Source organism: Chiloscyllium punctatum, chromosome 13 (assembly GCF_047496795.1).
Source record: "Chiloscyllium punctatum isolate Juve2018m chromosome 13, sChiPun1.3, whole genome shotgun sequence".
In the NCBI taxonomy this organism is placed as follows: domain Eukaryota; kingdom Metazoa; phylum Chordata; class Chondrichthyes; order Orectolobiformes; family Hemiscylliidae; genus Chiloscyllium; species Chiloscyllium punctatum.
The window spans coordinates 93,585,773-93,600,044 of NC_092751.1; the positions used below are offsets into that span (position 1 = coordinate 93,585,773).

A 14,272-nucleotide genomic window follows, 5' to 3' on the forward strand; every position below is an offset into this window, starting at 1 on the left:
GATGTTTCTCCTCCACTTTGGAGTGTCTTGGGCCACTGATTCCCAGGTGCCTGTGGGAATGCTGGACTTTGTCAGTGAGTCTTTCAGGGTATCACTGAAGTGTTTTCTCTGCCATTTCAAAGCTGAGAGCAGTGCACCAACTTGGGGAAAGTGAGGATTGCAGATGCTGGAGATTAGAGTTGAGAGTGTGGTGCTGGAAAAACGCAGCAGGTCAGGCAGCATCCGAGGAAAATCAACGTTCATCAGGAAGGGCTTTTGCCTGAAATGTCAATTTTCCAGCTCCTCGGATACTGCCTGACCTGCTGTGCTTTTCCAGCACTACACTCTTCACCTACTGGGGGAGTCTCATGTCAGTCATGCAAAAGTAACCGATGAGCAGTGGTCTGTACCTCAATACTGGAAATGTTCACCTGGTTCTGGATATTGGTGTTTCCTTTCTTCCAAGCTGATTCACAGGATCTTGCACAGGCAGCATTGGTGATATTGGTCCAGTACCTTGAGATGTCTGCTTTAGACAGTCCATGATTCAGAGCTATATAGCAGTGCAGGAACTACCACTGTTTTGAAAACCATGATCTTGGTGTTGGATCTGACTTCGTTGTCCTTGAACACCCTTTTCCTCAGGCGGCCAAAAGCTCCACTAGCACATTGGAGGTGGTGGTGGATCTCTTCATCATTGGCTGTTATCGACAACAGGACATGCCTAAAGTATGGGGAATGGTCAATGTTCTCTAAGGCCTCCCCCTTCAACCTTGATGATCAGGGTTCACTTCATAATGCCAAGGCAGGTTGATGGAGGACCTTCTTGTAGATGTTCAGGGTGAGACCCATGCTCTCGTATGCTTCTGTCAAGACGCTGACGATGATCTGGAGTATATCCTGAAGCACATAACTACTTGACTGACACACTATGTTGTAAAATGACATTTTTTCAAAGCCTTTTGTCTTGTATTCTTCAGGACAATTTGTAAGATTATCACTGTAAGGGGAAACTAAACTTTACACTGTATGAATAGCGTGCGCTGTTTAGTTAACAAGTAAATTCTCATCGGTAAAGGCATTGACACAGAGAATGCATCAGTTAATGTTCTTCAAATTTTAAATTAGGCAGATTGACTGATTAGTCAGGGCATTGCCCTGGGAAATGAACCAGTAAACGCTGTCACCTATTTTGTTGAGTTGAAACAGGTGCAGTGCATGTATATGTTTTTTCTATCGACAAGGCCCTATCTTAATATAACTGTCAGCGTAATTCTTTGTACATTCAAGATTATTCAGCAAACTTGTTCCAATCATGAAATCCCCTTATTCTGGTAATCTTGGAAATTGGTTTCTCCTGACACTGGTATTATTACAAATTGTCCTTTTGAGTGGAAGATGAAAAATTTTGATAAAATGCATTTTTTACCAACACTACAATACAATGACTGCAAAGCACTGACAGAATAGACAGTCAGAAAATGGAATCCAAAGTTCGCCTGTCAGCATATTAACAATGAAACGGTTGACAGAAAAGCAACGGGTTCAAAGTAGAAACTATTTGCAGAGTCACGAGGTATGACTGAAGTGCTAAATGAGTACTTTGCAGTGGTGTTTATTGAAGAGGACTTGGAAAAACCGCAGTATAGTTGTGTAGATACACTGAAGAAAGCCTATTCTCCTTAAAGTACAGGCAGCTGCAGAAGCGAAGAGATTGCAAAGCAGTGATTTGACAGAAATCTTTAAAATCATTAAGTATTTATGGTAGATAAAGAGAAACTGTTTTCAATGGCTGAAGGGCTGATGATCAGAAGGCATAGATCTAAGCTTATTGGCAAAACAGGCAGAGATGTTATGAAGATTTAAAAAAAACACAATGAATGCTTACAATTAGGAATGCCCTTCCTAATAGGTTGATAAAAGCATATTTAGTTTTAACTTACAAAAAGTAACTGGGAAACTCCTTGAAAGAGAAGAAACTAACTGCAAAGATTGGAGAAAAGAGCAAGGGAATGGGTACAGGTAAAAGTTGAAGAAATGTTGCTACATTTGCTGATTTTTGGACATTGGAATGTTTTGCCATGGGAATGTCTGAGAATGAGCTCATTGCATCTGTTAAATACAACTAGGTGAACAGTTTTTAGCAGATGAAAGACACAGGACTGTGACAAATTAAGTTCTGGTTTGCTCCAATAAAGAGTCAGAACGAAGATGGAATAAACTGCTTCCTCCTGCATAATATACCTCTGTGTTTCTGAGAGAATGATCTAAGATACAAGAAGCAAAATAATTAAGAGGTTAGTCAATCAGGAATTAAGTTCAGTTATTAAAATTATTGCAGCCAAGAAATCATATCTTCATAATGATTTACTCAGTGCTTCTCCAAAAAGGCACACTTGTACTGGTTCTTTATTATGAACGAGAATATGTTGGTGAGCTAAAAAGCAAGTGTGCATTGGGAAACAGGCACCAGAACATAATTTGGTCTGCTGTATTAAAAAAAAGTTTCAGATCAATTAAAAGGTACTTCTTTCATATACAGGTAATAGATCGGCAACTGGAAATATTTAAACAAAAAGTAATGAAGAAAAATCAAGTACATTCCAGGACCAGAGATGGAGAAATGTAACTCCCAATTCAAAAAAAAAGGGACAAAACAAAGTAAGAAATTATAACCTGTTTAATATTTCTTACCCCAAAGAATGAGATTACAAAGAATATTTAAAAATTCAAGTTAATGAAGTCATTGAACATCTCTACTTTTGACTAATCCTAAGAAATAACATGATAAATTTACGAAATCAGTCAAAAACACTTGACATTTTGTGACACCAAATCATAGAAGAAATCAGAACAATATCACAATGTGGTTTAGGAGCATTCTTTAAAAAAAAGGGGGCAGGGAATTCAAACGTGCAGGACAAGGGCAGCTGGAATCACTGTTGATAGTTTAAATCAGAGACAATTGCAAAGACAATGAAACAATGAATTCCACAATCACAGACAGGCAGTTGGAGGTTGGAAAGCAAAAGATAAAATAGAGGGGAGTTTCTTCGCTTGGAAATAAGTTGACTTTGCTGTTTTGTGATCGGTATTGGTTGGGTGTTGATGTTTCTATACAGGTAGTTCTTCTATAATGCGCGTTTCGTCAGCAAGAGATGGCTATCATGCGATTAATAAATTGTGGACCTTGTTTGCAGAATGTGAACTTTCTGCTGAACGGGTATATCGGGTTTTCCATAGCACGATCTTCTACATGTGACTTCTACAACAGTTTCCCATAGCATTATTTTCCAAACTACACGGGTGCAGAGGAACATAGTTGCCACAATATAGTGGAACGACCCATATAATTTTAAAGGCCAGGTAATAAAGTAACATAATGTTACTTTGATTCCACAGGTCGGTGAAACATCGAGGTCTGAAGCACCTGTACTGTGCTGTAATATCCTATTTCAAATTCTGCTGATCGCACTAAATTTGGGAATAAAGCAAAGAACGATAGTGCAATGAAAGACTATATGGAGAAATAGATGGAAAGTGCAGATTCATGTAGAGAATGATGCATGTCTTTTGCACTAAATCAAGGAAAGGATTTCACTATGACCAATAAGATTTTATCTGGACGAGAGTAGAAGGGTCTTCTTGCATGGACATGAGTAACTAAAAGTTACATCAGTTGACGGCGCCATAAAAAATGTACTGGGATCTGTGGATGTGTCTGGAAGCATACCGAAGCAAAATTCCAAATGGTGCATTGTACACAGGCTTAAGCATTCTATTTTAGGAAGAACATAAAGCTATGAAAAATGGTGCAGCATAGTTTACTTAAAAAAGTTTACTTACTTACCAAAGTGAGATATAAGAAGAAAGAATTCTGCGGTTTTGGCTGTTTTCCACTTGAGCAGAAATGGTAAATCAAGCTTTTCATAGAATCATAGAATGACATAGTAAAGGAGGAGATGTGTCAGTTCTTTAGAAGAGCTGCACTGAAATCTAACTCGTATTTGCTTTATTTAATTAAAAAGCAGTCTCCTAACCTTAAACTAAGTTTCTTGAAAGTAGTCGCTGACCTGTTGTCACCGGTGATGCAGGCAGCACAAGTGCCCGTTGGCTGTTCATTTTGTTCATAATAATGGGCATCAACATGGGCTTCTTCAGCTTTCTTCTTCAAAATGTCACCAAACTTATCTTTTCCAATGCACCCAAAGAAAGTCGCTACCTTATGAGGTTGCTGAATCATCCACTGCAATATAAAAGGTAAATTTATCTAAAACTGCATTTTGAAATTCAAAATAAAACAGCTGATTCAAGACATAATCATGGTTGTCCCCCTCAAAGTCTATAGTGTTTCTGTTGTCCAGCTCATTTAAACTATACCTCGCTTAGCTCCAACTTTTATCCTATTGTAGCCAGGGTAGTTCCAGCTTCACTTCCTCGTGTCATACTATTGCCACCTGAATCTCTCAGGATTTCTAACCTTGCTTCTTCCTGTATTCCAATCCTTCAGGTACTAAATGCTATGCTTTGACAATAATATCCCAAGTCACAAGGTCTGCTTTCCCACAAATGCTGCCGACTCTCAGGTCTCAGTTGCTGGTAGAATGTTCATGTAACATCTTGCCTTAGAATAGTCACAATTTGTTCCAGTTCAACTGAAGAAAACAGCCCCAGATCTGCTGCAAATTCTGCATCAATATCACCATAATCTAATTAAATTGGATTTGCAGGGTACAGGAACCTCAGCAGGGAGACAAGAGTGAGAGAAACAAAGATAGAAATGGAAGATAGGTAGAAAGCAAAGTAAACAAGGGCTGGCAGTAAATTGGACTGGAACACAAACAAGTGTGTAAACATGTGAAAAAGACAAGTTTAAAAGGAACTATATCTGACTGCAAAGAAATATACACAATAAGGTAGATAAGTTAACAGTGCAAATAATTGTACATGGGTGCAATATCATTGTAAGTATGCAGACAAGATTAGTGAAAAGAAATGGTAGACCCCTGACAGTCTAATGCAGGAGAATTGATATTGAAGAACAAAGAAACGATAGATCAATTAAACAACTACTTTGTTCAGTCTTCACAAAAGATGGAGCACAAATATTTCCCAGAACAGTTTGGGAAATGGGTATTTCAGGAAGGAGGGTTTGAAGGAAATTAGGGTCTTCATGTAATGCCGTTAAAATTAACGGAACTGAGAACTGCTGAATTCCCAGAGCCTGATAATCGACATCCTGGGGAACTAAAGGAGATAGCCCTGGAATTTGTCGGTAAATTGGTAGTCACCTTCCAAACTTCTGTAGGTTCAGGAACAGTCCCAGTAGACTGAAGGATGGCAACTGTAACAGTTTAATATTCAGGGTTTGGGAGGGGCAGAGAGTGAGGAATTTATAGACTGGTTAGCCTAACATTGGTAGTTGGGAAATGCTACAATCAATTATAAAAGATGCACGAACAGCACACTTAAAAAGTACTTTTTAAACACAAAACATCATGGAATTATGAAAAGAAAATAATATTTTACAAATTTACTGGAGATTTCTGAGACTGGTAACAAATAGCTTAAATGAAGCAGAAACAGTGGCTGCATTGTATGTGGACTTTCAGAAAGATTTTGAAAATGAAAGCATTGAGATTGGTGGTAATGTACTGGCTTAGATTGAAAGCTGGTTAGCACACAAAAAACTGAGTAGAAACAAATGAGTTCTCTCTAGAGTCGAAGGTAGTGAGTGACAAGTGGAGTACCACAGGGGTCAGTGCTTGTCCCCAGTTATTCACAATGTATGTCAATGATTTGGATGAAGGAATATTGACTATAATATTTCCAAATTTGCTGATGACACAAAACTAGGTGGGGGTGGGTGTAGCGAGCAGGACATGTGGAGACTTCAAAGTGATTTAGACAAATTGAGAGACAAAATGAATAGTAGGTGCAGAATAACATGGCTAAGTGGAAGTTACCCACTTCAATAGATAAAACAAAATGGCAAAGTAGAATTTAAAGAGTGATAACTGGGAAAGTTTGAGGTACAGAGGGACTGATTCTTGTACATCAGTCATCGAAAGAAAACATAAAGGTGCAGCAAGCAGTGCATAAGACAAATGGTAGCTTTGCCTTCATTGTAGATGGTTTGAGTACAAAAGCAAGCAAGTCTTTACTGCTGCTATACACCTGGAATATTAAGTGCAGTTTTGGGTTAGCTAAAAAAATACCATAGCGGGAGTACCGCAAAGGGGCTGGAATGGCAGGTTTGTCATTTAAGGAAAGATTGGGTTGACATGGCCTGTTTTTACTAGAGCCAAGAAGAATGAGAGGGGATTTCGTTGAAATGCTTAGAAATTCTAACCAGGCTGAACTGACTGCATACAGGGATGAAAATATACATTACTGGAAAAAACTCAGCAAGTCTGGTGGCAGCCATGAAGATAGATCAGAGTTAATGTTTTGGGTTGAGTGACCCTTCCACAGATGCTGCCAAACTGGCTGAGCTTTTCAAGCAATTTCTGTTTTTGTTTCCGCATCGGGGATGATGCTTGTCCTGGCCAGATGTTGATCTAAGGATACATGGTAGATCATTTTGGATGGAGACAGGGAGAAATTCCTTCACTTAGAAGTTAGTGAACCTGAGGAACTGTCTACCACAGAAAGCTATGGAGGTAGATTCACGGAATATATTTGGGAATTAAATAAATACATTTCTAAAAGCTGAAAGTGTCAAGAGATATGGGGAGAAAAGTAGGTGTATGGCAATAGATAGATGATTAGTTATGATCATGTTGAATGGCAGACCATCTCAATATCCAAACAGCCTATGTCACTATCTTCTCCTGTTTCCATTCCTAGTCTCAATTTGAAACAAACTGCTTGAAGCCAATGCAAATAACTGGATGCTGAGCCAAATTTCTTATTTGCATACTCTCCAGCACAAAGACTGCATAGCTGCATGGCACATATTTCCACATACATAGCAGTTTTGTTTTGGGGAGGTAGCACAAATAGTGGGGATGCATCACATTTAATGAATAAAACCAATGAATGCACTTAATCACAGTTCAGCAGACAACTGACAAGGACCTGCCTGAGGACACAGAATTCAAGAACAAGAGAACATCACTTCCCAAATTCTCAGTTTGTGTGTTGCTGAACTTTTCATCAATATTTCTGTCACTTTATAACTAATTAATCTAATGCCATCTTGGCCAGCCTCTCATTTTAGCTGCATCATAAATTCTACCTACCCAAAATTCTGCTGTCCATATTCTATCTGACATTATATTCCTCTGCCTCACATATATCTTCCACTGGCCTTCACTATACAACACTGGTATCTCGTTTCACATTGCATGATCATCTTTAAATAATTTCAAGGCACTGCTGCTCAACATCTATAACTTTGCTCCAAATTTCCAACCCTCCTCACCCATTTTCTCAGACTTCAGTTCGTGGGCATCCACCCATTCTCCTTGTACAAAGGCACTTTCTGGCATTTCTTTTACTTTCATTTCTCCCATCTCCTTCACCATACTCAAATCCCAAATCTTCAACCAATCTTTTGGCCACATTTCCTAAATACTTTTCACTGGCTCGTCATTCATATTTTTTCCCCCTTATTCTTCTTTGAGATGCTTTGTAATTTGTTTTCTATGTTAAAAAATGACATTATGATAAAGTAGGAGCTGATGACTGCAAAAGATATCAGCTGTGAAAGAGTCTGAGTAAGTAACGATCCTTTTTTTCCTAAGAATTGGTCATTGCCAATTCCAGACAAGTACTCTGAAAGATGATACAATAGCTTCAAGTATCTTAGTACCTTCTATATACACTTCTCCAAAATTCTGATTGACTTACCAATGACTATTAAAGCATGAAGCAGCTGTGAATCTTTTTAATAGCTTGAATGATGGACAATGCAATAGGCTAGATTTTATGGAGTTGAGGCCCTTTCTGCTCAATTGAAGTAAAAATAGCCGTCCAGATCCTCCAAATCACTGGCCAGGACAGCATTCATTACCCTTCCCTAATTGCCCAGAAGACAGTTCAGCATTAACTACATTGTTATGGGTCTGGAGTCACGTGTAGGCCAGAACTGGTAAAGATGGCAGTTTCCTTCCTTAAATGATATTAGTTAACATTGTAAAGCAAACACAAAGCTAGAAAGTTGATTCATTACAGATCTCGACCCAATGGTGCAAATAAGTTGTTGGTATCCTTCTTCTTGGCTGCACACTGCCTCAGGGACTGCACTTGTCCTCAGTCTTTGTCATGTAGGTATTCACAGACCTACAGAGAAAGCTGCTGCCTTTGGCAGATATGCTGAGTGTAAATATGCACTAGATAATATCCCTGGCATCTTTGATTTTTGCACCAAATAAATACCAAATTATTGCTTGGTCACTTTAGACACAAATTCGATTAAGTTTACCTTACTTGCTGACCAAACATGAAAAACTATAGATTATGGTTATTTAGCATGCCACTGAGTACTGTCTTTCATAATCCACTTTCTTGACTTTCTGGATATTCTATACGCATAAATGCTTCAGTTAGAGATTTATTTAGATTTCCAGATGGCTTTGACAATGTTTTTCACAAGAGGCTGCCAAATAAGGTAAAAACGCATGTGTCAGGGGCAAGGTACTGCCATGGAGAGAGGATTGGTCGAGTGGCAGAAGGCAAAGAATGGGGATAAAAGGGCTTTCTTTCAGGATGGCAGCTGGAGACTAGTAGGCTTCTGCAAGGGACAGTTTTCATCTCACAACTATTCATATTATACCTCAATGATCCATACAAAGGACTGAAGGAGGTTGTTGCTTAGTTTGCAGATAATACAAGAGCATGTCAAGGAAGCACGTAGGCTGCAGAAGGACTTGGACAGGCTAGGAGACTGGGCAAAGAAGTGAAAAAAGGTATACAGTATGGGAAAGTGTGAAGTTATGCACTTTCGTAGGAAGAGGAGCGATGTAGCATATTTTCTAAATGGGGAAATGCTTTGGAAACATGAAGCACAAAAGAACTTGGGAGTCTTAGTTCAGAATTTCCTTAAATTAACATGCAGGTTCAGTTAGCAATTGGGATGGCAAAAGCAATGTTAGCATTCATTTTGCAATGGCTAGAATACAAAAGTAGGGACTTACTGGTGAGGCGGTACCAGGCTCTGATCAGTCTGCATTTGGAGCATTGTGAACAGTTTTGAGCCCAATATGTAAAGAAAGGTGTGCTGGCACTGGAGGAGGTGAAGAGATTTACAAGAATGATGCCCGAGGACAAGGGCTTGTCATATGAGGAGTGGTTGAGGGCACCAGGTCTCTTAGCAGGAGAGACTATGACCCAAGGGCACAGCCTCAGTGAAGGGATCACTATTTAGAACTGAGATTAGGAGAAATTTAATCAGAGGGTGATCAATCGGTGGAACATATTACCACAGAAGGCTATGGAGGTAAAGTCATTGTGTGCATTGATGACAGAGGTAGATAGGTTTTTGATGAGTAAGGAAATCAAAGGTGACAGGGAGAAGACTGGGGAGTAGGATTGAGAAACACTTCAGTCACAATCAAACAGGATAGACTTGATAGGCTGAATGGCCTCATTCTACACTGAGAATCAGGATGATAAATCATCCTGGCTATGTGGATAACACCTTGTGGTGCTGAAGGAGATAGATGAGGAGATTCTACACTGATACTTTACAGCTTCACTCAAACAATTCTTTCATACTTTGATGCCATTCCAAGAAAAGGACAATTAAAAAAGTTCTTAAAAAAAATCAATGGAGGAAAAAGGAACTTAAAAGACTAAAAAGCTTCCATATCTTTTAAGAATCCTTTTATGCATGGGTCACTTTGCTCACTTCGCAGATGGAAAATTGCATCCATGGTCATTAACATCTATTACCATAATGAAATAAAGCGTTTGTACATTGAGATTTCCCAGCTGTTGCAGACACATTGGAGAGGTAATAAAGTGCAAATATGGCAGGACAGAGGATAATCATTAAAATAAAGTTCTCAATGTGAACACTAGTTTTTTTGAAAATCTGACACATGCGTGCATAGTCTTGTTGCTAAGGTAAGTCTAGGGTCCAAGAATTCAATCATGCCGCAGAATGTTAATAGCCTGGCATAAAATAAGGTCATCTGCGGAACCCATCACAATGCAGATGGTGCTGTGGTAAGAGCCTGCAGGGGCTGGTGCTTCAATTTCCATTTAAGCAAATGGATTGAATTGCAGGGTTCTTGATGAGAAATAGGCAGCTGCCAGAATTCAGTAGTGGTTTGGAGAGATCAGTTACAGACCTCTGGAGTATTACTGGGAAGGGTGAGGCCAGGAGATTGAATGCAGCAGTGGAAGTACTGTTGGTGATTGATTCAGGAAAAACCAAAGTAGCTGTGGCATGCACTTAGAAATTGACTAACTACCGCTTTAGATGTGGGTAAAGACAACCCCATGTTTGCCTGGTATAAAGAGAGAGAGAGAGACATTTTTGTACTGGACACACTTTGGATCTGAAGCAACACCTACAGTACCTCATTTTACAATCCATCCCCATGAAAGAGTCCCTGGTTCCCTAGCGTCCTTGGTGAAGATAGAGGAACTGGTTCTTTATTCAATTTTCTCCCCCTGTTCGTTGAAACAAGGTTGAGTGAAGATGAAGGATCTTTTGTGCTGTAGACACCTTTCCTAATTCCAATACATTTATATACTAAACACGTCAATTTAAACCACCTTGCTTAATTTAAAAAATGAGTTTATTAGTTCCTAAAACGCAAGAAAAATTAAAACACACATGCACAGACTGGAACTCAGAAACAAGTGAAAAGGTAAGCTATATGCAAATCAGTCTTGATTTATCCACTCAGAAAAGATGATGCAATAATGTGATTAAAGAGAGTAATTCAGGTGGCGTTGACTCTAATGGTTCAGCTGTTGGTTTGGAGAATCTGAATTCTGCAGATTTGCTGATAGGATGTCTGGTTTCCTACTCAACAGTGACTTTGAGCAATATGCCTACAGCCTTTGAAAAATGGCTTACTGTTTCAGAGATGAAATGACACAAACTGACACTGGCATAACATGGCTGCTGTTGGGTATTATGGATCAGAGCAAATCCACATAAAACATATCAAGGCAATAGCCTAGGTCCTAACTTTTATCTTATTTGAAGGCAAGTGGAAGGTGCTGTGTTCCAGATGTGATTCAATTTGTCAAAATACAAGTTTTTAATCAAAACCCACTCTATTCTTGCATCACAATTAAAATACAAACAAGAAAAGAACTGGCATAACTTTAACTATCAAAATACTTAAAATAACATGGTATTTAACTGCTCCTGTTCCAATAGTCACATTCCATAAACACACCCTTGACAAAGGCAAGTTCAGCAAAATAGATTTCTCTCACTTGTTGCTATCTCCTCCAATCTGGAGGGGGAACCATAGAACAGATCTAGGAGCAAAGAGAGAACTCAAGCTTTAGCAGCAGAGATGGAGCTGATTTTAGCAGTTTCAACTTCAATAACTACAAGCAAAACTATAACCCCTGGGTGTGAGAGAGAGCCTGACCCCACTCACTCATGCTTCTTTTGTCTAATTTTTAAAAGAAACAAAGCTATTTACTTGGTGTTCCATGGAGCAGACATCTTGGTACCAGATTTACAATCCTCTACTTAAAGAGAAACAGGACAGAACAAATTTCTCTTAAAGGCACATCTCGTCATGAGATTTTCCTTTGGGCAGTCAAGGGTACCCACCAGCATTCCTAGAGTAAATCTAATCCTTCTAGAGCAGATTGCTTTATCCAGCTGATCTTTCTGCTGGATCAGTCTTTCAGCCAGGATAATTGGGCGTCGGCTTTGGTGACTGCATGAGCTTTGTATAGCCAATGCAGAACCGTGTGGATCGATGTGGCTCAGGCCCAAGAACAACTGGGGTGCTCCAGTGAAAATTGCTAGGCTCTATTAACTATGTGCCGGAAAAGCAATTAATTTTCTCCTCAAACTGAATCTGGCCAACTTCACTGGGCCTGCATTAGAGGAAGGTTGCCTCATAGGAAGGACCCCTTCCAGTTTATGAGAAGCTAGGTTGGTGCAGCCTGTCTTGTCTCATCAAAAGCCTTTAAATGCAGAGAAGTTGCGGCGACCTGTGAAACCAATCTAAGGTCCATCTAACTTACACTTTTCTTTGATCATCCATATGCCAATCCAACAAGCATTTAATTGCTCATAAAGTGCGCTTATTACTCTTCGAGTAAAGAACCTACCTCTGAAATTGTCCTCTATCTATCACCCTCAATTTAAAGCTATGTCTCCTTGTGCTAGTCATCATGAAGCGAGGAAAAAGGCTCTCACTGTCCATTCTATCTAATCCGAGGAACATCTTGTATGCCTTTATTAAATCACCTCTTAACTTACTTCTTTCTAACGAAAACAGCTTCAAGTCCCTCAATCTTTCCTCCTAAGACCTTCACTCCATACCAGACAACATCCTGGTAAACTTCCTCTGCACCCTTTTCAATGCTTCCACATCCTTCCTATAATGCAGTTACCAGAACTATACGCAATACTCCCAAGTGCAGCAGCACCAGAGATTTGTCTGGCTGCAACATGACCTCATGGCTCAAAAACTCAAACCCTCTACCTATAAAAGCTTACACATCCTATGCCTTCTTAATAGCCCTATCAACCTGGGTGACAACTTTCAGGCATCTATGCATAACAACACAAAGATCTCTCTGCTCATCCACACTACCAAGAATCTTACCATTAGCCAGTACTTTGTATTCCTGTTACTCCTTCCAAAGTGAATCACCCCACAATTTTCCTTATTAAATTCTATTTGCCACCTCTCAACCCAGCTGTGCAGTTTATTTTTGTCCCTCTGTAACCTGCAACATCCTTTGACACGATCCAAAACTCCACCGACTTTAGTGTCATCCGCAAATTCACTAACCCATCCTTCATTGCAGTCTTCCAGGTCATTTATAAAAATGACACATAACAGTGGCACCAAAACCGATCCTTGAAGTACACCGCTAGTAACTGAACTCTAGGATGAACATTTCCTATCAACCACCACCCTCTTTTCTTACAGCTGGTCAATTTTTGATCCAAATTGCTAAATCACCCTCAATCCCATACCTCTGTATTTTCTGCAATAGCCTACCGTGGGGAACCTTATCAAATGCTTCATTCAAATCCATATATACCGCATCAACTGTTTTACCCTCATCCACCTGTTTGGTCACCTTCTCAAAGAACTCAATAAGGTTTGTGAGGCATGGCCTCCCCTTCACAAAACCATGTTGACTATCCCTAATCAAATTATTCCTTTCTTGATGATTATAAATCCTATCTGTTATAACCTTTTCCAAGATATCACCCACCACTGAAGGAAGGCTCACCGGTCTATAATTACCAGGGTTGTATCTACTCCCCTTCTTGAAAAAGGGGACATTCGCTCGCCCCCAGTCTTCTGGCACTATTTCTGTAGACAATAGCTGCATAAAGATCAAAGCCAAAGGTTCTGCAATCTCCTCCCTCGCTTCCCAGAGTTTCCAGAATTGCTCACACCTCCTAGTGAACTTCAATCCCGTCTAGTCTAATAGCCTGTATCTCAGTTTGTTTGCTGTTCTACACCTAGTTGGATAAATAACAATGAAGACGTTTACTCATATCTGTATTTGACTTGGGTGAACAGCAGGAGGTCAATACAGGCCGCACTCAAAGCTCCCTTCAATTCACCTTCACTGGTACCCTCATTTTCGAGGCCCATGGTCATGGGACAGATTGTAACCTGCTCGTTTCTTTCTTGGCTATGATCCTATTTTATTGTCCTGACATGATACAACTGCTGCTATTTTCCCCTGCTTTGGTGCCTCAGTTAGATAGTTTACTTGCATAAGCTACTTTGTTACTCTTTACAGGCCACTGTGTTGTTTAAGGGTTCACCTGGTTACAGTAGGAGTACAAATACATTGTCTCTTGTCTGAAAGGTGCATGTTTGTTGGCTTGTTTTCTAATAGCCTGAGAGATTTTCAACTGCTTTTGGGCCACGAGGTTCTCCTGGGGCATCTTTGGAACTGTACAATGTGGTCGAATGTGGAGATTTCCTCATTCTGTTCCAAAAACATCTCCTTGATTAGCTTTAGTGGTCCACACAGTTGCTGCCTGTAAGCTCATTCAAATGGAGTAAAACTGGAGGACTCCTTGGGTTAGTTCCTGTTGGCAAACAGAAAGAAGTCTGGATGTAGGCTTGCTTGTTGAGCTGAAAGGTTCATTTCCAGACATTTCATC

The 14,272-nt window shown here is 39.7% G+C and overlaps 1 protein-coding gene across 5 annotated transcripts in view; it reads right to left on the bottom strand.

Moving 5' to 3' along the window:
* adka (adenosine kinase a) overlaps window positions 1–14,272 on the bottom strand; it is a 283,424-nt gene that overhangs the window by 123,109 nt on the left and 146,043 nt on the right. For 3 of the 5 annotated variants that reach the window (XM_072583275.1, XM_072583272.1, XM_072583274.1), the window contains exon 5: window positions 4,020–4,225. In XM_072583275.1, coding sequence (XP_072439376.1) covers window positions 4,020–4,225 — 206 coding nt within the window. The remainder of the gene's footprint in view (window positions 1–4,019; window positions 4,226–14,272) is intronic. The other 2 variants (XM_072583276.1, XM_072583273.1) reach the window with 1 other exon arrangement.